The sequence below is a fragment of the Anolis sagrei genome, chromosome 6 (genome assembly GCF_037176765.1).
Source record: "Anolis sagrei isolate rAnoSag1 chromosome 6, rAnoSag1.mat, whole genome shotgun sequence".
In the NCBI taxonomy this organism is placed as follows: domain Eukaryota; kingdom Metazoa; phylum Chordata; class Lepidosauria; order Squamata; family Dactyloidae; genus Anolis; species Anolis sagrei.
Genome location: NC_090026.1, coordinates 127,684,195 through 127,705,410, shown reverse-complemented (window position 1 = coordinate 127,705,410; position 21,216 = coordinate 127,684,195). Strand labels below are relative to the sequence as shown.

At 44.3% G+C, this 21,216-nt stretch overlaps 1 protein-coding gene across 1 annotated transcript in view; it reads left to right on the top strand.

Annotated features, from left to right (window-relative positions):
• OBSCN (obscurin, cytoskeletal calmodulin and titin-interacting RhoGEF) overlaps positions 1 to 21,216 on the top strand; it is a 289,411-nt gene that overhangs the window by 13,213 nt on the left and 254,982 nt on the right. The window contains exons 3-6 of the mRNA XM_067470395.1: positions 365 to 634; positions 4,993 to 5,253; positions 14,378 to 14,680; positions 18,401 to 18,670. Coding sequence (XP_067326496.1) covers positions 365 to 634; positions 4,993 to 5,253; positions 14,378 to 14,680; positions 18,401 to 18,670 — 1,104 coding nt within the window. The remainder of the gene's footprint in view (positions 1 to 364; positions 635 to 4,992; positions 5,254 to 14,377; positions 14,681 to 18,400; positions 18,671 to 21,216) is intronic.

The window sequence follows — 21,216 nt, the reverse complement described above, 5'->3', positions numbered from 1 at the left end:
GCAAGCCCTGTGGTCAACTTGTAGATCCTATGGTGAACTTCCAGCAGATATAAGCTGGAGGATCTGGAGATTCCTCAAATGAACCTTTCTCTTTTCCAGTGGTTCTCAATCTGTGGATCCCCAGCCAGTTTACCAGCTGTTAGGATTTCTGGGAGTTGAAGGGCCAAAACATCTGGGGACCCACAGGTTGAGAACCACTGCCTAGGCATTTGTAAGTCCTGTGGTCAACTTGTAGGTCCTATGGTGAAGTTCTCTCCGTATTAATTATTCTGTCACAGTGGTGATTAGAGGAAACCTTCTATCATGTCCTCGTTTTCTTGTGATGTTGCAATTCCAATAACGTTCTCACCCTTTCTCCCCCAAGAACCGAAAATCCCATTCAAGACAAAGCTACGAGATTTGGAAGTCCGGGAGAAGGAGTCGGCAACCTTCCAGTGCGAGGTTCCTGCTGCCACCACCGAAACCACCTGGTTCAAAGAGGAGACGAAACTTCAGCAGAGCAAGAAGTATAATATTGAAGAAGAAGGAACACACAGGAAGCTCACGGTCCAAAACGTCACCATGGATGATGATGCTGTCTACATCTGTGAAATGAAAGAAGGGAGCAGGACCATTGCAGAACTGACTGTCCAAGGTGAGTGGAAGGGAAGTTCTCATATCCTTAGGATTTTTGGGGTATAAGTGTTACCCCTGACAGTATTTGTGGATTCAATGAGAGATAGTCACTAAGTAGAGTTTGAGAAATGGTGAGATGAACTCTGGCAGGCATGGGCAAACTTTGGTCCTCCGGGTGTTTTGGACTTCAACTCCCACAATTCCTAACAGCCGGTAGGCTGTTAGGAATTGTGGGAGTTGAAGTCCAAAACACCCGGAGGGCCAAAGTTTTCCCATGCCTGCACTATGGTGCTAGAGAACCAATTTCTCAACTGGATTTTATATCATGCCATCTTGAGATGTTTAGTTATAGGGTGGAATACAAACCAATCAACCAACAAACCAATTAAATTCTCTATATGGTCTGGACACATTCCAGCTTGTCAATGTCCTTCTTCAACTATGGTGCCCAGTGCAAGGAGAAGTGAGAACTTCTACCCTCAGATACAATGAAGAATACCTTCCTACCTACAGCAATGACCCAGTTGGACAGCTCCACCTTTTTGCTTCTACACGTGGAATGGTGGTCCCGATAGCGCCATCTTTGCCTTATATGGCCAGTTCCTTGAGTTAATGCCCATGTAGATGAAAACCCAAACACACCATGAAACCATCCCACTGTACTGACAGAGCTGCCTGGTGCTCCGGCAACGCGTCTCTTCTTTCAAAAGTCTGGGAGAACATTAAATGTACAACCCACCTCTTCCTTCTCTTTGCAACTTGACTACTTCTTCCATCCTCCCTAATGTTGGTAAACAAACCCATCTAGACCTTGCATTAACAGGGTACAAGCGGATGTTGCATGGGATTTGGATGGGATTCCCGGCTCTTTTTCTCACATTGCGGCTTGAACAGCTGAGCTAGGGTCATAAAAGTCATATCCTGTCATACAAAGCTAGGTTCAGTTCCATTTTGACAGAGAAAACCATTAAAGATTTTTTTAAAACATGGCGGTTTAAACCCTCCCATATATCTCTGCAGCCCCCAAAGCTCACAAAAAGCAAGACAACTGGATTAACCAAAATCAGAAGAAAAGAAAACTGGAAGTAATAGCCCATGACTTGTGGTTTTGATGCAGCCCGATGAGTATGTGAAATGTATGAAAAATGGGAAAGTTGACCAAGACTCCTTGAATGCTTAACAACCTATTATCTCTGATTAGTGATTGGAGATAAGAGCAGAATTGGCTTCCAAGCTGGTTAAGGAATCTACAGGCCAGAGTTTCCCAGAGGGACACCCAAGCAGTTGAGAAGACGAATGCAGACAGACAGATCAATAGCCTAATGTAATCACTCCTTGGATGCTAGTTTATGATATCTGATCAATGATGGGAGATAAGAGCAGATTCAGTTTACAGGTAGAATAAGGAACCTACGGGCCAGAATTTCCCAGTAGGACACCCTTGTAAGCAAGGAGGGAAATGCAGAGACATCAACAGATTGATGTAATAACTGCTTGGATGTTAAACAGTTGTCTTCTCTCTTATCAATGATTGGAGATAAGAGCAGAATTGGTTTACAGGCTGGATAAAGAACCTACAGATCAGAGTCTCCACATGGGACACATTGCGAAGAGGAATATGGATGGACCAACAGCCCTAAGTCATTGATCCTTGGATGCTAAACTGACTTATCTGGACCAGTGATTGGAGATAAAAGCAGAATTGGCTTTCAGGTTGAATAGAGAACCTCAAGCTCAGAGTTTCGTTCAGGGACACTCTATTAGCTGAGAAGGGGAATGTAGCTAGACCAAGAGCCAGATGTTATCACTTTTTGATATCCTCCTTGAGTCACGAGAAGAGACGAGTAAGAATTATTATTATTATTATTATTATTATTATTATTATTAAATAACCTCTTATCTCTGATCAGTGATTGGAGATAAGAGCAGAATTGGCTTGCAGGTTGGATAAGGAACCCATCTATCAGTGTTTCTCTGAAGGACACTATTCGCTGAGAAGGGGGAATGCAGAAAGACCGAAAGCTGGAAGTAATCACTTCTTGGATACTAAACAATCTCTTTTCTCTGATCAGTGATTGGAGGTAAGAGAGAATTAGCTTGTAGGTTGGATTAGGAGCCTAAGGTCAGAGTTTCCCTATAGGAGAAGGAGAATGCAGATAGATCAAGAGCTGGATGTAATTGTTCCTTGGGGAACAGTCTCTTATCTTGGATCAGTGATAGGAGATAAGAGCAGAATTGACTTTCAGGTTGAATAAAGAACCTCCAGGTCAGAATTCCCTTCAGGGACACTTGTTGGAGTTCAGCCTGTGATTGTGTCTAATGATCAGGGCTCTGTGGATGTTGGGAATGATAGTGCTGTTTTTAATGATGTTGGGAATAACAATGCTGTTTCTAATGATGAGGGTGCTTTAGATGCAGAGAATGACAATAGGATTCCTGTTCAAAGTATCTTTGCTGATGAGAATGTTCCTGAAGAGTTTGGGGATGATGGGATGGTCTCTGGAGGAGGGCCTGAATTGTTACCAGGAAATTCCCAGGTCTTTGAGCCTGAGAAAAGCTCGGAACCTGGTCCAGCTGCAGAAATTAATGAGCTAGAAGATAGAAAGCTTGTTTTCAGACAAAACAGAATAGCACACCGATCTCTCCGGTGCTCTGCCAGGCTGAGAGAGAAATTGATAACAGAATCTAGGTGGAATAGAAACAAGTTTCTGGCGGGGATTTAGAGTAGATTAGGGATTAAAAGTGCCAAGTACAGAATCTGTAGTCAGATGAAGCAACGTTTGGAACTGGATCAAGACATAGTGGCAAATCTTGGAGTCTTGCCTTGGAAAGATTCAAGTCATACCTTGTTTAATTTCATGATTTGGAGTTTTACCTTGGAAGTTTCTGTTTTGGGTTTTTTCATGTACTTTGATGGATTTATTTCCCGGATTATTTGTTCCTGCTTATCTTTCTACCTACTTGGATTTACTTATTTCTTTGGAGTGTTTTACTGCTAGTGCTTTTTAAATTACCTACAATAAACTGTTGGCATTTTTACTGAACTGTGTGGTGTTTTTAAGTCAGAGGGCTTCTTCCTGGCCTGGAGTGCAACAACACTCTATTACCCAGGAAGAGAAGTGTAGATAGAGCAGCATTACTAAACAAGACTGCCAACAAACATCTGGCTAAGTGATTATGTTGATAGTCTGGCTTTATATCAAGCACACATCTATTCTGATTAGCAACTGGACTGAATCTCCAGACAGACTACCTTTCCTCCACAACTTGCTACCTGATGCTTTTAATGAGAGATATGATAGAGTTAGCTGAAATTATACATAAAGAACTTTACTTTTGTTAGCCTCTTACATTTAAATATATATTGTGAATACTTAACATAGAATCCTAGAGTTGGAAGAGATCTCATGGAGCATTTGGTCCAACCCCATTCTTCCATGATGCAGGAAAATTGCATTTAAAGCACCCCCGATAGATGGCCATCCAGCCTCTGCTTAAAGGCGTCCAAAGAAGGAGTTTCCACCATACTCCAGAGCAGAGAGTTCCACTGCTGAACCGCTCTCACAGTTAGGAAGTTCTTCCTCATGTTCAAGTGGAAGATAATTCTGTACCTTGGAAAGTCTGACTTGGCCATGGTGGTCCACGCTCTGGTTACATCCCGTTTAGATTACTGCAACGCTCTCTACGTGGGGTTGCCTCTGAAGACTGCCCGGAAGCTACAACTAGTCCAACGAGCGGTAGCCAGAGTACTAACAAGAGCGGGATACAGGAAGCATACTACTCCTCTGTTGTGCCAGCTCCACTGGCTGCCAATTAGCTTCCGAGCACAATTCAAAGTGCTGGTGTTGACCTATAAATCCCTAAACGACTCCGGCCCAGTTTACTTGTCCGAACGTATTCTCCCCTATGAACCATCTAGGTTGTTAAGATCATCTGGAGTGGCCCTGCTCTCGGTCCCACCAGCCTCACAAGTGCGTCTGGTGGGGACGAGGGACAGGGCCTTCTTGGTGGTGGCCCCTCAGCTCTGGAACTCCCTTCCACTGGAGATTGGAACTGCCCCTTCTATCCTGATGTTTAGAAAACAGGTGAAAACTTGGCTCTGGAAACTGGCATTTGACGAATGAGGCAATATCCTGCGATATGGATGGATGATGATGAACAACGATTTTATTGTGACGACTGACCATTGTAATTATATGACTGTATTTTACTCTTTTAATGTTTTAGTGTAATATGGAATATGATGTTTTTAATGATTGTTTGTGATATTGTTGTTGGAAACCGGCCTGAGTCCCTCGATGGAGGTGAGAAGACCAGTATACAAAATTTCTAAATAAATAAGTAAATAAATAATATTTTCCCCAATTTTTCCCATAGGGAATATTATCAAGAAGCTTCCAAGGAAGACTGCAGTCAGTGTGAACGACACGGCCATATTCTGTGTGGAGCTAGAAAACAAGTGCCAGAAGTCCCGGTGGCTGAAGGATAAGGAAGAACTGAAGCCCAATAGCAGGATCTCTATCACCGCATCCAAGAAGGAGCACAGCATGATCATCCGAGATTGCAAAATGGAAGACACCGGCGAGATCGTGTTTGTGGCCGACGACTGCCGAACATCCACCCAGTTTACTGTTTCAGGTGAGCTACGTTTTCTTCTCTTTCTATATGAAATTGTTAAGGTATGAGATTGTTTTCAGACAAGGATATGCAGATTTTGTGCTGACAGTTATAGGACTGAAGGGAGGAATCAGGAACCTTTATTATTTATTATTTACTAGCTGTCCCCTGCCACGTGTTGCTGTGGCTCACATGGGGGTTCTGTGTGGGAGGTTTGGCCCAATTCTATCGTTGGTGGGGTTCAGAATGCTCTGTGATTGTTGGGGAACTATAAATCCCAGCAACTACAACTCCCAAATGTCAAGGTCTATTTTCCCCAAACTCCACCATTTGGGCATGTTGAGTATTCTTGTAGAGTTTGGTCCAGATCCATCATTGTTGGAGTCCACAGTGATCTCTGGATGTAGGTGAACTACAACTCCAAAACCAAAGGACACTGCCCACCAAACCCTTCCAGTATTTTATGTTGGTCATGGGAGAACTGTGTGCCAAGTTTGGTTCAATTTCCTCGTTGGTGGCGTTCAGAATGCTCTTTGATTGTAGGTGAACTATAAATCCCAGCAACTACAACTCCCAAATGGCAAAATCATTTTTTCTGAGTGAAGGACATACATTGGATTGTTAGGTGTCTTGTTTCCAAATTTGGTGTCAATTTTCCCAGCGGTTTTTGAGTTCTGGTAATATCACAAATGAACATTACATTTTAATTTATATAGATTTACAGCATATATATTCCGCCCTTCTCACCCCAAAGGGGACTCAGGATGGATCACAGAGCATATACTTTTCAAACATTTAATGCTGTTAAATAGGACAGATAGAGGTATTATTTTTCCCAATTTCGGCATCCTGGAGGTTGTGCTTGATTCCAGCCACAGGGGAGTGCTGTTGCTCCATCTTCTATGACAAAGAGTCCTTGATCACAGACTTCCTCCATCCTTTGATCACCAGCATTTTCTGGTATTTCCTTTTTATAGTACCGTAAAATACCTCCCCTCTTAAGTGATGCCTAATTTCTCTACTCACAGTTCACAGCTGTTTTCGAACCACTTAGGTGGACAGCAAGCTGGGCTGAAGGTTGGGTGCTCACCCGGGCTTCGAACTGCAACCTTTCAATTGGTGTGATCTTATTGCTGCTGGCGATTAACCAGCTGTGCTAAAACCCATTCTGTATTAAGGTATCCATGAATCTGGGTTGTTGTAGGTTTTTCCGGGCTATATGGCCATGTTCTAGAGGCATTCTCTCCTGAAGTTTCGCCTGCATCTATGGCAAGCATCCTCAGAGGTAGTGAGGATGCTTGCCATAGATGCAGGTGAAATGTCAGGAGAGAATGCCTCTAGAACATGGCCATATAGCCCAAAAAAACCTACAACAACCCAGTGATTCCGGCCATGAAAGCCTTCGACAATACATTATCCACGAATCACTTTTCACCCACAGCATTGCATAATAAATGCATAACTGGAAAACACAACAGAGAGAAAGCATTAATTAAAAACAGACTATTGGTCAAAAGCAGTAATTCGTGGTGCATCCACACTATAAAAGGAATGCAATTTGACACAACTTTAACTACAATGGCTCAATGCTATGGAATCATGGGAATTGTAGTTTTACAACGTCTTTAGCCTCCTCCGCTAAAGAGGGCTGGTGCCTTACCAAACTGGACCTCTCATGAGTCCATGGCAGTGAAAGTGGTGTGAAACTGAATTAAATGTACAGTGTGGATGCTGCTTATATGGGTTTATTTATCACGGAAAAACCAAGTTGGTGTTCAATGTGTTGTCGAAGGCTTTCATGGCCGGAATCACTGGCTTGCTGTGCATTTTCCAGACTGTGTGGCCATGTTCCAGAAGCATTATCTCCTGATATTTCGGCCTCATCTATGGCAGGCATTCACAGAAGTTGTGAGGTCTGTTGGAAACTAGGCAAGTGAGGTTTGTATATCTGTTGAAGGTCCAGGGTGGGAGAAAGAACTCTTGTCTATTTGAAGGAAGTGTGATTGTTGCAAATGGCCACATTGATGGACATTCCACAGATATACAAACCCCACTTGCCTAGTTTCCAACAGACCTCACAACGTATTGTCGAAGGTTTTCATGGGTTGAATCACTGGGTTGCTGTAAGTTCTTTGGGCTGTCTGGCCATGTTCCAGAAGCATTCTCTCCTGATGTTTCACCCTTACTTACTTACTTAGGCGATCCCTCGTTGGACGAGTAAGATGGTCTTCCATCATGGGTTTCCTTGTGGGTCCGCATGTGGCTGTGGAGCCCTATTCTTGCTCTGCATCTTCTTCCGCAGTGAGGGCATTGGTTTCCAGGTGGAAGGCGGTCCCGGTCGGGGTTGGCTTGACGCGCTTTCCTCCTGGCACGTTTCTCTCTTTCACCCTCCACTCGTGCCTCCTCGAATTCTGCAGCACTGCTGGTCACAGCTGACCTCCAGCTGGAGCGCTCAAGGGCCAGGGCCTCCCAGTTCTCAGTGTCTATGCCAGAGTTTTTAAGGTTGGCTTTGAGCCCATCTTTAAATCTCTTTTCCTGTCCACCAACATTCCGTTTTCCGTTCTTGAGTTCGGAGTAGAGCAACTGCTTTGGGAGACGGTGGTCAGGCATCCGGACAACGTGGCCTGTCCAGCGGAGTTGATGTTGGAGGACCATTGCTTCAATGCTGGTGGTCTTTGCTTCCTCCAGCACGCTGATGTTTGTCCGCTTGTCTTCCCAGGAGATTTGCAGGATTTTCCGGAGGCAGCGCTGATGGAATCGTTCCAGGAGCTGCATGTGACGTCTGTAGACAGTCCACGTCTCACAGGCATAGAGCAGGGTTGGGAGGACAATAGCTTTATAGACAAGCACCTTGGTCTCCCTACGGATGTCCCGGTCCTCAAACACTCTCTGCTTCATTCTGGAAAATGCTGCACTGGCAGAGCTCAGGCGGTGTTGTATTTCGGCGTCGATGTTGACTTTGGTGGAGAGGTGGCTGCCAAGGTAGCGGAAATGGTCGACATTTTCTAATGTTACGCCATTAAGCTGTATCTCTGGCATTGGAGAGGGGATGGCTGGTGACTGCTGGAACAGCACTTTGGTTTTCTCGATGTTCAGTGACAGGCCAAGCTTTGTGTATGCTTCTGCAAAGGTGTTTACCCACATCTAAGGCAATTATCCTAAGAGATTGTGCGGTCTGTTGGAAACCTCACAACCTCTGAGGATGCCTGCCATAAGTGTGGGCAAAACTTCAGGAGAGAATGCTTCTGGAACATGGTCAGACAGCCTGGAAAACTCACAGCAGCCAAGTTGATGTTGTTGACCACGGACAAAAAGTAACCCAGTTCTGTATGCCATTTCCTTTTCATTCTGAAAAACAAGAGCGGGGGATGCAGCAAAAAAGCAAAGCGTCCCTAGGCATAATGTTACGGAGTTTAATATGTCCAAGGTTAGGGCCTCAAGATCCAATTTCAGCATTTCACCAAACTACCGAACCTGAGCTGGGTGTTAAATTGGCCGGAGCGCTGAAGCGTTGGCCTTCCCATTAAACCACGGGGGGCATGACGGCGTATCTTGTGACACCGATAGATATTTCTGTGGGTCGCCAAGAAAAGGAAGGCTCGAGCTTTCTTATTTTTACGCTTTGTATCTTACCAACGATGTTTGCACAATGAGAAAATAGCAGCTTGGAAAATCCCACGAGCCTCCTTTACAGCAACGGGAATGGAAGACTCGTTCCCATTCTTGTACAATTCCTTCCATGCTCAGTTTGCAGCTACGGATCTGAGACATTTCGCTGGCAGCAAGTGCAAATAGCAGCAGATATACTGCTCAGGGCAGTCCAGCGTTTGGCATGCTGCCGGTTGCGTGACCTTTTTAGGCATCCTTGCAATTGGACTATGCTGAGGGATGCCAAATTGCCAACCTTAGGGCTTTCAGATCTCATGGTCTTAAGCAGGCATGGACAAACTTGGTCCCTCCAGGTGTTTTGGACTAAAACTCCCACAATTCTTAATAGCCAGTAGGTTGTTAGGAATTGTGGGAGTTGAAGTCCAAAAACACCTGGAGGGCCCAAGTTTGCCCATGCCTGGTTGCAAACTTTCCAAGTTTGGTGTCCTCTGGGAAGGAAGAATGGCTTGTGTACTGTCACGTTGCCAGGGCTCTGCCAGTATGCAGGCAGAGATGAACCAAAACAAACATCCAGCTTGTGTTAAACTGTTTAATTAAAGCAGCACTTACTGTCTGGCTGTTTTCATAGTCCAAAGTATAAAACATAAAGACAGCACAGCTACACAATATAAGGCAAAGACTGAAAGCAGACGCTGATAAAGATTCGAGAGAACACCATAGTCAAAGTGTTCAGGCCAGCGGTCAAACACCAAGAGTTCAATGAGTAAAGTCCAGGGATCAAGAGTCTATACCAGGGGTCTTCAAACTATGACCTGGGGGCTTGATACAGCCCTTTAAGGTCACTTACCCGGCCGTCACTCAGGGTCAACCTAAGTCTGAAACAACTTGAAAGCACATAACAACAACAACATCCTATCTCATCAGCCAAAAGCAGGCCCACACTTCCTATTGAAATACTAATAAGTGATCCTGGATTCATTGCTGAGCCTGGAACCCCAGGTCTCGGCAGTGGCCAGAGGAGCTTTTGCACAACTAAGACTTGTGCTCCAGCTGCGCCCGTACCTTGGGAAGTCTGACTTGGCTATGGTGGTCCACGCACTAGTTACATCCTGAATAGATTACTGCACTACGCTCTATGTGGGGCTGCCTTTGAAGACGGTTCAGAAACTTCAGCTAGTTCAACGGTCGTCAGCCAGACTACTAACTGGGGCGACATACAGGGAGCATACCACCCTCCCTGCCATGCCAGCTCCACTGGCTGCCGGTCCACCTCCGAGCCCAATTCAAAGTGCTGGTTTTGACCTATATAGTACTGTACGGTTCTGGCCCAGCTTACTTGTCCAAACGCATCCACCCCTATGTCCCACCTCGAAACCTAAGATCATCCGGGGAGGCCCTGCTTTCAGTCCCATCAACAGCACAAATGCGCCTGGCGGGGACGAGAGGCAGGGTCTTCTCGGCGGTGGCCCCTCACCTATGGAACACACTCCCAAATGAGGTAGGATCAGCCACCCCCTCCTAGTTTTTCGAAAGAAACTAAAGGCATGGTTTTGGGACCAGGCTTTTGGACAATAGATGCAGCATCTTAAGGGAATGTGACTGGAATGACGATATGGCTGATGAGACTGTTTTAACGATGGCTTTGTTGTTCATTCGTTCAGTTGTCTCCAACTCTTCGTGACCTCATGGACCAGTCCACGCCAGAGCTCCCTGTCGGCCGTCACGATGGCTTATGTATTGTTAATTATGCTTTATGTCTAATTGTGGTTTTAATTTTGTAATTTGTTATGTAATGGCTTCGGAATGGGGCCCATTGTAAGCCGTCCTGAGTCCCCCTTTGGGGGCTGAGAAGGACGGGATAGAAATGCGAGAAATAAATAATAAATAAATATATTTGTTAAAGTTGTTCTTCATTTTAATTTTTGTATTGTTTTTAAGTGTTTTTTGCACTACAAATAAGATATGTGCAGTGTGCATAGGAATTCATTCATGCTTTTTCAAATAATAATCCAGCCCTCCAGCAGTTTGAGGGACTGTGACTGGGCCCTCTATTTAAAAACTTTGAGGACCCTTGGTCTATACCATAGTCAAAAGCCAGTCACGAGATTCAAGGTTCCAGAGTTCTGTAGACAGATTGGACTACTGTCATGCACTCTATGTGGGGCAACTCTTGAAAATGGCCCGAAAATTCCAACTGGTTCAACGAGCAGCGGCCAGGTTGTTAACTGGAGCTCCTTACAGGGAGCGGTCAACCCTCCGCTTTAAGGAGCTCCATTGGCTGCCGTTCATTTACCGGTCCCAATTCAAGGTGAAGGTGCTTACCTACAAAGCCCTAAATGGTTTGGGACCCGCCTACCTGCGTGACCGCATTTCTGTGTATGTACCCACACGATCTCTTCGATCATCTGGAGAGGCCCTGCTCGAGCTCCCACCTCCCTCACAGGCGGGATTGGTGGGGACGAGGGAAAGGGCCTTCTCGGTGGTGGCCCCTCGACTCTGGAACTCACTCCCCAAGGACATTAGGCAGCCCCAACTCTGGCAGTCTTTAGGAGGAGCCTGAAAACATGGCTGTTTCAGTGTGCCTTCCCAGAATAAGGAAACTCCCAGCGATATGTCCCTAAACGATTTTAATAATGATTTAAGATTGCCTGCACATTTCTTCCCTCTCCAAAACTTCTATCCCAGTTACATGCCCAGCATTATTTTTAAAATTTTAATTATTACATTTGGCCCAGCCATAGGTTTTTAAATGCGTCGTGTTATTGTTAATGTTTATTGCTTATTTTTGCTTATGAGTTTATGTATTGTTTTGTATTATTGGTGTTATTGTTTATTGTTGTATTGTGGGCTTGGCCTCATGTAAGCCACACTGAGTCCCTTGGGGAGATGGTAGCGGGGTACAAATAAAGTATTATTATTATTATTGCGTTGTTGTAGGTTTTTTGGGGCTATATGGCCATGGTCTAGAGGCATTATCTCCTGACGTTTCGCCTGCATCTATGGCAAGCATCCTCAGAGGTAGTGAGGTGAGGATGCTTGCCATAGATGCAGGCGAAACATCAGGAGAGAATGCCTCTAGACCATGGCCATATAGCCCGAAAAAAACCTACAACAACCCAGTGATTCCGGCCATGAAAGCCTTCGACAATACATGATGATGATGATGATTATAGGCAGGTCAAGATACCAAAAACCACTAACCTATCCACAACCAAAATAGGACAAATACTTTTCTCCTGAAGATCAGTCCCTAGGCTAGGTCCTTATATCCAGTACCACCCAGCTGCAGCCTAGCTCTTGCATGTCTTCACCCTTAATTGCTTTCACCTGTAAACTCTTACTTACAGATTACTCAGCTTTTTAGAACTAAGACTTACATTAACCCCTTCCATCACCAACTGCTAGGCCTGCCACTACCAACCACCATCAACTGCAGAACATGATACATGACATGTACAAATCACCAGCTCATCTTGCTTCAATTTGCAAGGGCTATTGAAGCAACTTTCATAGACTCTTTTGGGGTAGTGGGTATATGTATTTACTTAGTTAACTTTCTCCTTCCTTCACAATAATTGTAACACTAGAACTCATCTTCAACTCTGCGTCCGTCTTCTGCAGACTAGATTAAATGTTCCTTATCCCATTACTACTCCAATAATCCTATCACTTCAGCTTCATCGGGGAGCATTCATAGAATCATAGAATCAAAGAGTTGGAAGAGACCTCATGGGCCATCCAGTCCAACCCCCTGCCGAGAAGCAGGAATATTGCATTCAAATCACCCCTGACAGATGGTCATCCAGCCTCTGCTTAAAAGCTTCCAGAGAAGGAGCCTCCACCACACTCTGGGGCAGAGAGTTCCTCTGATGAACGGCTCTCACAGTCAGGAAGTTCTTCCTCATGTTCAGATGGAATCTCCTCTCCTTTTGGCTAAGACGTTGTCTTGCTTTCCAGGGAAATATGGCCAATGCTGAGCCATTGTGCTTGGTGCTTAATGCATTACACTTAATTGTGTCACCAAATTCTTGAAGGACTTAAATACTCTTTGTCATCTGCCTAAAATATATTTTTAAATATCTACACCATGATTAGACAGCATATTGGACGAAATTAGGCCAGATCTCATTATCTAGTCTTTCTTGGAGTTATGAGTTATTCTGGAGTTTCCAGCAAATTTCAGAATATTCCTCAACTTTGCTCAAAGTGGGGAAAAGTAATTATAAATCCAGCCTGCCATATCATTTTAGGTTTTTTTTTCCGTATCAGGAGCGACTTGACAAACTGCAAGCCACTTCTGGTGTGAGAGAATTGGCCATCTGCAAGGATGTTGGCCAGGGAACACCTGAAGGTTTTGATGCTTTACCATCCTTCTGGGAGGCTTCTCTCATGTCCCCGCATGGGGAGCTGGAGCTGACAGAGGGAGCTCATCCGCACTCTCTCCAGATTTGAACCTTTGACCTGTTGGTCTGTAGTCCTGCTGGCACAAGGGTTTAACTAACAGTTATAGCCTAGCTTCTAGAGGGTCAACCTTTTTAGGTGACCCTCCAGAAGCTAGGCTATAACTCCTGAATTCGTCCTCATTAGGCACGATGATTAGAGCAGATGGGAGCTGTGATACAGGAACATCTGTAAAGCACAATTAAACTTGTTCTGTTTAATTAGGATAGTGGGGCTTGATTGTAGATATAAGCCTTGTGGACAGGATGTCCAACTTTACAATGTGTTTGAACCTTTGAACCAAGCTGGAATGTGTCCAGAGGAGGGCAACTAAAATGATAAAGGGTCTGGAGAACAAGCCCTATGAGGAGCGGCTTAAGGAGCTGGGCATGTTTAGCCTGAAGAAGAGGCGGCTGAGAGGAGATGTGATAGCCATGTATAAATATGTGAGAGGAAGCCACAGGGAGGAGGGAGCAAGCTTGTTTTTTGCTTCCCTGGAGACTAGGACGCGGAACAATGGCTTCAAACTACAAGAGAGGAGATTCCATCTGAACATGAGGAAGAACTTCCTGACTGTGAGAGCCGTTCAGCAGTGGAACTCTCTGCCCTGGAGTGTGGTGGAGGCTCCTTCTTTGGAAGCTTTTAAACAGAGGCTGGATGGCCATCTGTCAGGGGTGATTTGAATGCAATATTCCCGCTTCTTGACATGGGGTTGGACTGGATGGCCCATGAGGTCTCTTACAACTCTTTGATTCTATGATTCCCCAACCCCAGAGCCACAACTGCAGTTGGGCTGCAATTCCCATTATCCCCAATCCACATAACTGATCATCAAAGGTGATGGGAATTGTTGTTCAGTAACATCTGAAGATCCAAACTAAAGGGCATTGACCATTATGCAAAAAAATTATAGTTGACCCTCTGGATTCAGTGGCCTTTAAAGGCAACCATAAGTCTGATGTGGCCATTCATGAAAATGAGTTTGACACCTCTGATTGAATTTGCCATTGGAAAAAAGAGGGATAGAAATCATTATAAACATGTGATGGTTTCCTCATGCCACTTTGACAATAAGTTTTTCCTTCCTTCCGTCCAGCCCCGAAGAAGCCTCCGTCTCACCCCCCTCTGGACCCGGTGGTGAAAAATAAAACAGAAACCTCAGTGACGTTGGCCTGGTCCCCTCCCAAAATGGAACGCCCCATCCCCATTGACGGATACCTGGTGGAACGCAAGAAAATGACCGGCTTCACCTGGTTGAAATGCCACGAGTCTCCAGTTCCCGAAACCGAGTTCACCCTGAGCAACCCTCCTGAGGAGGCCGATTACTACTTCCGAGTGTCGGCGGTGAACAGCTATGGGCAGAGTGACTACCTTGAATTCCCAGGAACGCTGCACCTTGGTGAGTCTTGGAGAGGTCAATGCTTTTATGTTGTGGAGAGTTCCTGATTCTGTGTCATTTATGTATCATTTTACTAGCTGTCCCCTGCCAGGCATTGCTGTGGCCCAGCCTGGTGATCTGGAAAATAAAGTAACGAGAAAGTGTTGATTTCTAATATATGTAATGTCTTTATGCTTGTGGGTAAACAGTATTTCTTGTTGTTTCTTTGTCATTGTTGATGGGGAGATTGTCTGGTTTGCCTACTCTAGAACATGTAACATATAATTGTCCCTCTTTAGGGGTGCCTTTCAAATCTAGGATACTATATCTCTCTCTGTGTGAATCATATCTATCTATCTATATCTATGGCTGAATGGCTCTTTGTCAGGAAGGCTTTGATTACGTTTTCTTGCCCTGGTGGAGGGAGTTGGACTCGATGTCCTTAGGTATTTTCTGTTGGTCATGGGGGTTCTGTGTGGAAAGTTTGCCCCAGTTCTGTCATTGGTGGGGTTCGGAATGCTCTTTGGTTGTAGGTGAACTATAAATTCCAGTAACTACAACTGGAATTTTCCCCAAACTCCATCTGTGTTCATATTTGGGCATATGGAATATTCATGCTAAGTTTGGTCCCGATCCATCATTGTTTGTGTCTGCAGTGCTCTCTGGATGTAGGTGAACTACAACTCCTAAGCTCAAGGTCAATGCCCACCAAACCCTTCTAGTGTTTTCTGTTGGTCATGGGAGTCCTTGGGCCACTTTTGGTTCAGAATGCTCTTTGATTGTTGGTGAACTATAAATCCCTGCAACTACAACTCCCAAATGACAAAATCAATTTTTTTGAGTGATGGTCACTCGTTGGCCTGATAGGTGTATTGTGTCCAAATTTGGTGAGAATTCGTCTAATGGTTTTTGAGTTATGCTAATCCCACAACGAACATTACATTTTTAATTATATAGATGTATTGAATTGATACCTCACCCTTCTTGCAAAGTGAGATCCAAGAGGACTTCCAAGGAGGACTTCCTAACTATGTTGAGTGGGCGATGCTGGGGATTGTCTGAAGATCTGCACAATTCTCACATTAATCCTATAAACCTAGGAAGAGGGGTTAAGGACCTTGGAGGGATCGTTGTAACTCAGTGCCAACAATTGTGGTTGTTGTGAGCCTTCAAGTCATTTCTGACCTATGTCAATACTATCATGGGGTCTCTTGGCAAGAAGTGGTTTGCCATTGCCTTCCTCTGAGGCTAAGAGTTGAACTTGCTCATCACCCTCTAGGTCAGTGGTTCTCAACTTGTGGGTCCCCAGATGTTTTGGCCTTCAACTCCCAGAAATCCTAACAGCTGGTAAACTGGCTGGGATTCCCGGGAGTTGTAGGCCAAAACACCTGGGGACTCACAGGTTGAGAACCACTGCTCTAGGGGAACATCCATGTTGTATAATTAATGCAGTCTGAAACCACTTGAACCTTCTCGGCTCAATGCTATGGCACCCTGAGAGTTGTAGTGTGGTGAGGCACCAGCACTCTTTGGCACAGAAGGCTAAGGACAGTTGTGGATCTCATGATTCCATAGCATTGAGCATGGTAGTTGAAGTGACGTCGAACCGCATTAATTCTACAGTGTAGATGCACCCTTAGATGTTCCTCTATTCACTTAAATCAGAGCCAAGTTGGGCATCAGTTGCATGGCTTGAATGCTAGCAACATCGAAACCTAGGGTAGAATTAATGTAGTTTAACAACTGCCATGACTGCATGCTATGTAATTATGGACGTTAAAGTTTTACAACAGACTTAACCTGGGAAATGTTCAATTTTGAGAGAAGCGGGGCTTGGAATTGCTCTTTGAATACAAAACAAGGGATTATAAATATTTGGAATATTAGGTTTATTTTCTATTAGCTGTACCCGCCACGCGTTGCTGTGGCCAACCTTCTCTCCGTCTCTCTTTCTTTCTTTCTTTCTTTCTTTCTTTCTTTCTTTCTTTCTTTCTTTCTCTCCTCCCTCCCTCCCTTCCCTTTCCCCTTCTCTCCTTCCTTCCTTCCTTCCTTCCTTCCTTCCTTCCTTCCTTCCTTCCTTCCTTCCTTCCTTCCTTCCTTCCCCTTTCCCCCTTCTCTCCTTCCTTCCTTCCTTCCTTCCTTCCCCTTTCCCCCTTCTCTCCTTCCTTCCTTCCTTCCTTCCTTCCTTCCTTCCTTCCTTCCTTCCTTCCCTTTCCCCCTTCTCTCCTTCCTTCCTTCCCTTTTCCCCTTCTCTCCTTCCTTCCTTCCTTCCTTCCTTCCATCCATCCATCCATCCTTCCCTTTTCTCCTTCTCTCCTTCTCTCCTTCCTTCCTTCCTTCCTTCCTTCCTTCCCTTTTCCCCTTCTCTCCTTCCTTCCTTCCTTCCTTTTTTTAAAAAAGATATTTTATTATGTTATAAACACAAATCAGTAAGCCAAATTCCAAGTGTTACACATATAAATCCTAGACAATTCAACAAATATTAAAGACATTATGCTAATATGGTAAAAGGAAAGAATTCAAAGCGTTGGCATTGTAATAAAGAAAAAGGTACTTATTCACACATGTGGTGGGAGTGTTCTGAAATAAAAAAAATCTGGCAAATGATACAAGGAAAAATTCAGGAGATATTCCAGATAAAAATTCAAATTAATAATGATTTGCTACTTTGGGGAGTGTTGGATCATCCAAGTATAATAACTAATTGCCAGGAGTTATTTAAGGTAACAATAAGAGCGGCCCATGCGGTGATTGCTAGGGGATGGAAAGACAAATTGAAATGGATGTTAAGTAATTGGAATGATTATATGTACGACCAAGTGCTGTTAGATATTATGGGAATTATGACCAAGCAAATACCAAGAATGGACAAAGAAAGGAAGGTCTACTTCAACTGGGTGAAAAATGGAGGAGCCAACGATCACATCAAAGAAAAAATACAAAGACTCTACCAGTGGCTGGATCTGCAAATATACTGTGGTTGAAGAGGGAGGGAGAGAGAGAGGGGGAGAGGGTGGGAGAGAGAGAGGGGGAGAGGGAGGGAAGGTGGAGATAATGTAATATACACCAGTGTAAATTAGCATAATGCTTTCCTTCCTTCCCCCTTTCCCCTTCCTTCCTTCCTTCCTTCCTTCCTTCCTTCCTTCCTTCCTTCCTTCCCTTTCTTCCTGTCTACCTATTCTTGGACTGTAACTTCCAGCACTCCTCCTGATTGAGCTATCTACCTACTATCTATCTCTAGCTAATCTTTATCTTAATCCTTATCTATCTGGAGGATTGCTGGGAGTTGCAGTCCAGGAATAGGAAATTGGAAATATGCAGGGATTGGGAAGCTCTCAAAGAAATCCAAGGAGCAAGCTTGTAGCTTGGAAGCAGTGCATTTGGATCATCCTCTTCCCCTAAAGGGCCTGGTCTAGGGGATGCTGAGAGCTGTCATTTTCGTGCATGCGCTGTATCGTACTTTAACTTTTTTGGAAGGGTTTACGTCCTTTTCACAATTTTTGGGAGGGGTTTATGAGTGATGATCACTCATTGGTCTGTGAGGGGTGTAGTGTCCAAATTTCCTGTCAATTCGTCCAGTGATTTTTGAGTTATGTTAATCCCACAGACGAACATTACATTTTTATTTATATAGATGTGCAATTCAGATCCATAATTTTTCCCCCCTAGTTGGGTTGTGCTCCTATTTCACCTGCAATTTGGAGCTTTTAACTTTGTCACATTGTCCTTCTTCTCCCATAGAACCAGTGTTGGCCGTGAGAAGCCCTCTGAGAAACGCAGAAGTGAACCCGGGTCGGGATGCGACTTTTACCGTTGACCTCACGAACACTTGCTCCGGATCGTGGTTTATTAACGGCACGCAGGTCCAGAACAGCGACAAGTACATCATTACAAGAACCAGAACCACGCACAGCCTCACTGTCAAGCGTGTCACAAGCGCCTTCAAAGAGGCCGAGGTGAAATTCATCACCAACAACAACATCGAAAGCACTGCTAAGATAAAGCTGAAAGGTATTCTTCACATATTTATTTATGTATTTGTTTTATTTACAGTATTGATATTCTGCCCTTCTCACCCTGCAGGGGACTCAGGGCTGATTACAATGCACATATGCATGTCAAACATTAGACTTACAACATATATAGACAGACACAGAGGCAATTTAACATTCCAGATTTCTGGCTTCATGAGAGTATGCTCGATTCTGGCCACAGGGGGAGCTGCTGCTTCACCGTCCATTTGTGACACCGAGTTCTTGATGGAGTACTTCCTCATTCTTCTGCACACTGCTGGAAGATTTTATGGCAGTGTTTCTCAACCTGGGGGTCAGGATCCCTGTGGGGGTTGCGAGGGGGTGTCAGAGGGGTTGCCAAAGACCATCAGAAAACATAGTATTTTCTGTTGGTCATGGGGGTTCTGTGTGGAAAGTTTGGTCCAGTTCTATCAGTGGGGTTCAGAATGCTATTTCATTGTGGGTGAACTATAAATCCCAACAACTACAACTCCCAAATGGCAAAGTCTATTTTCTCCAAACTCTACCAATGTTTACATTTGGGCATACTGAGTATTTGTGCCAAGTTTAATCCAGATCCATCATTTCTTGAGACCACAGTGTTCTCTCTCAATGTAGGTGAACTACAACTCCAAAAACTCAATGCCCACCAGACCTTCCCAGTATTTTCTCTTGGTCATGGGAATTCTGTGTGCCAAGTTTGATTCAATTCCATCATTGGTGGAATTCAGAATGCTCTTTGATTGTAGGTGAACTATAAATCCCAGCAACTCCAGCATTACCAAATGACAAAATCAATCACCTCCCAACCCCACCAGTATTCTGTTTGGTTGTGCATTTAAGTAATCAAATCTAATTTGCTAATTAGTCACTGTTGAATGTTTTTATATTGTGAAATGCTATTTTAAATTGTAAGTCACTCAGAGCACCTTGGTGGAGAGCGACTAAGAAGTAAAGTGAAGTGAAGTATTCAGATTTGGGCATATTGGGCATTTGTGCCAAATTTGGTCCAGTGACTGAAAATACATCTTGCATATCAGATATTTACATTACGATTCATAACAGTAGCAAAATGAAAGTAATGAAGTAGCAATGAAGATAACATTATGGTTGGGGGTCACCACAACATGAGGACCTGTACTAAGGGGTCGCAGCATTAGGAAGGTTGAGAACCACTGTTTTATGGTGTCGTAAATTATTTAAATTAGCCTCCCCACATAAAGCAGTACCCAAATGTCCTACCTGACCGATGCAACTATCTTTTGGGCTGCAAAGGTTGGCAGCAAGCTAGACTAATAGCTGGAAGCTCACTCCAACCCGGGCTGGCTTTGCTTCGAACACATGACCTCTAGGTCAGTAGTGATTTAATGCAGCTAGCTGCCACAGCTCGGTCTAATGCTGTTCTTTATTTCCTGGATGGGGCATGGTGACCTCAATGTGGAACTGAGCTTCAAAACTTTACCATCTGTGTCTTGATGGAAACAAAGATTCAAACATATTTATTTTGGTTCACAGAAACTGGTTTTTGATTGGTTTGTTTGAATTGACCCAGATCACTACTTTTAAAATCTGCCCAGCATGGGTTTCCGGAATTAAACTATTCTCAAGTTGTGTCCTAGATTTCCAAATGTGTTCCCTTTTCATGTATTGATGAGTACAAGCCTGCCTTCATATTTGCAGATTTAACTGTCATGGATTACATTGTTTACAGAGGACACTACTATCATTGGAGCCCCCGGTGGCGCAGTGGGTTAAAGCACTGTGCTGGCAGGACTGAAGACCGACAGGTCGCAGGTTCGAATCCGGGGAGAGGCAGATGAGCTCCCTCTATTAGCTCCAGCTCCTCATGCGGGGACATGAGAGAAGCCTCCCAATAGGATGACAAAACTTCAGAAATCATCCGGGCATCCCCTGGGCAAAGTCCTTGCAGACAGCCAATTCTCTCACAACAGGACCGGTTGCTCCTGACACGACAACAACAACTACTATCGTTATATGTAGATACCCCAGTAGGATTCAATGGACAACTCCCAATCAAGGTTGATCATAGAGATACACTGGACGGTTTAGAGATCCCTAGAAAAGTGTTTCCCACTATTTGTGCTTTCCCCATTTTTGCTGGGATCCTTGACACTTTGATCCATGATGTTATTGTGTCATTTCTTTTCTAATCTCTGGATTGAACTTGATTATGGGGCACTTTGTATCTAGAACCATCGTTGGTCTGAATTTCTTATTCACATGAGTATATTTTAATCTAAGCTTCATATATAGACATGATGATGGCCATGTATAAATATGTGAAGGGAAGGCATAGGAAGGAGGGAGCAAGCTAGTTTTTTGCTGCCTTGGAGACTAGAACGAAATGGAACAATGGCTTCAAACTACAAGAAAGAAGATTCCATCTGAACATTAGGAAGAACTTCCTGACTGTGAGAGATGTTCAGCAGTGGAACTCTCTGCCCCAGAGTTTGGTGAAGGCTCCTTCTTTGGAGACCTTTAAACAGAGTCTAGATGGCCATCTGTCAGGGGTGATTTGAATGT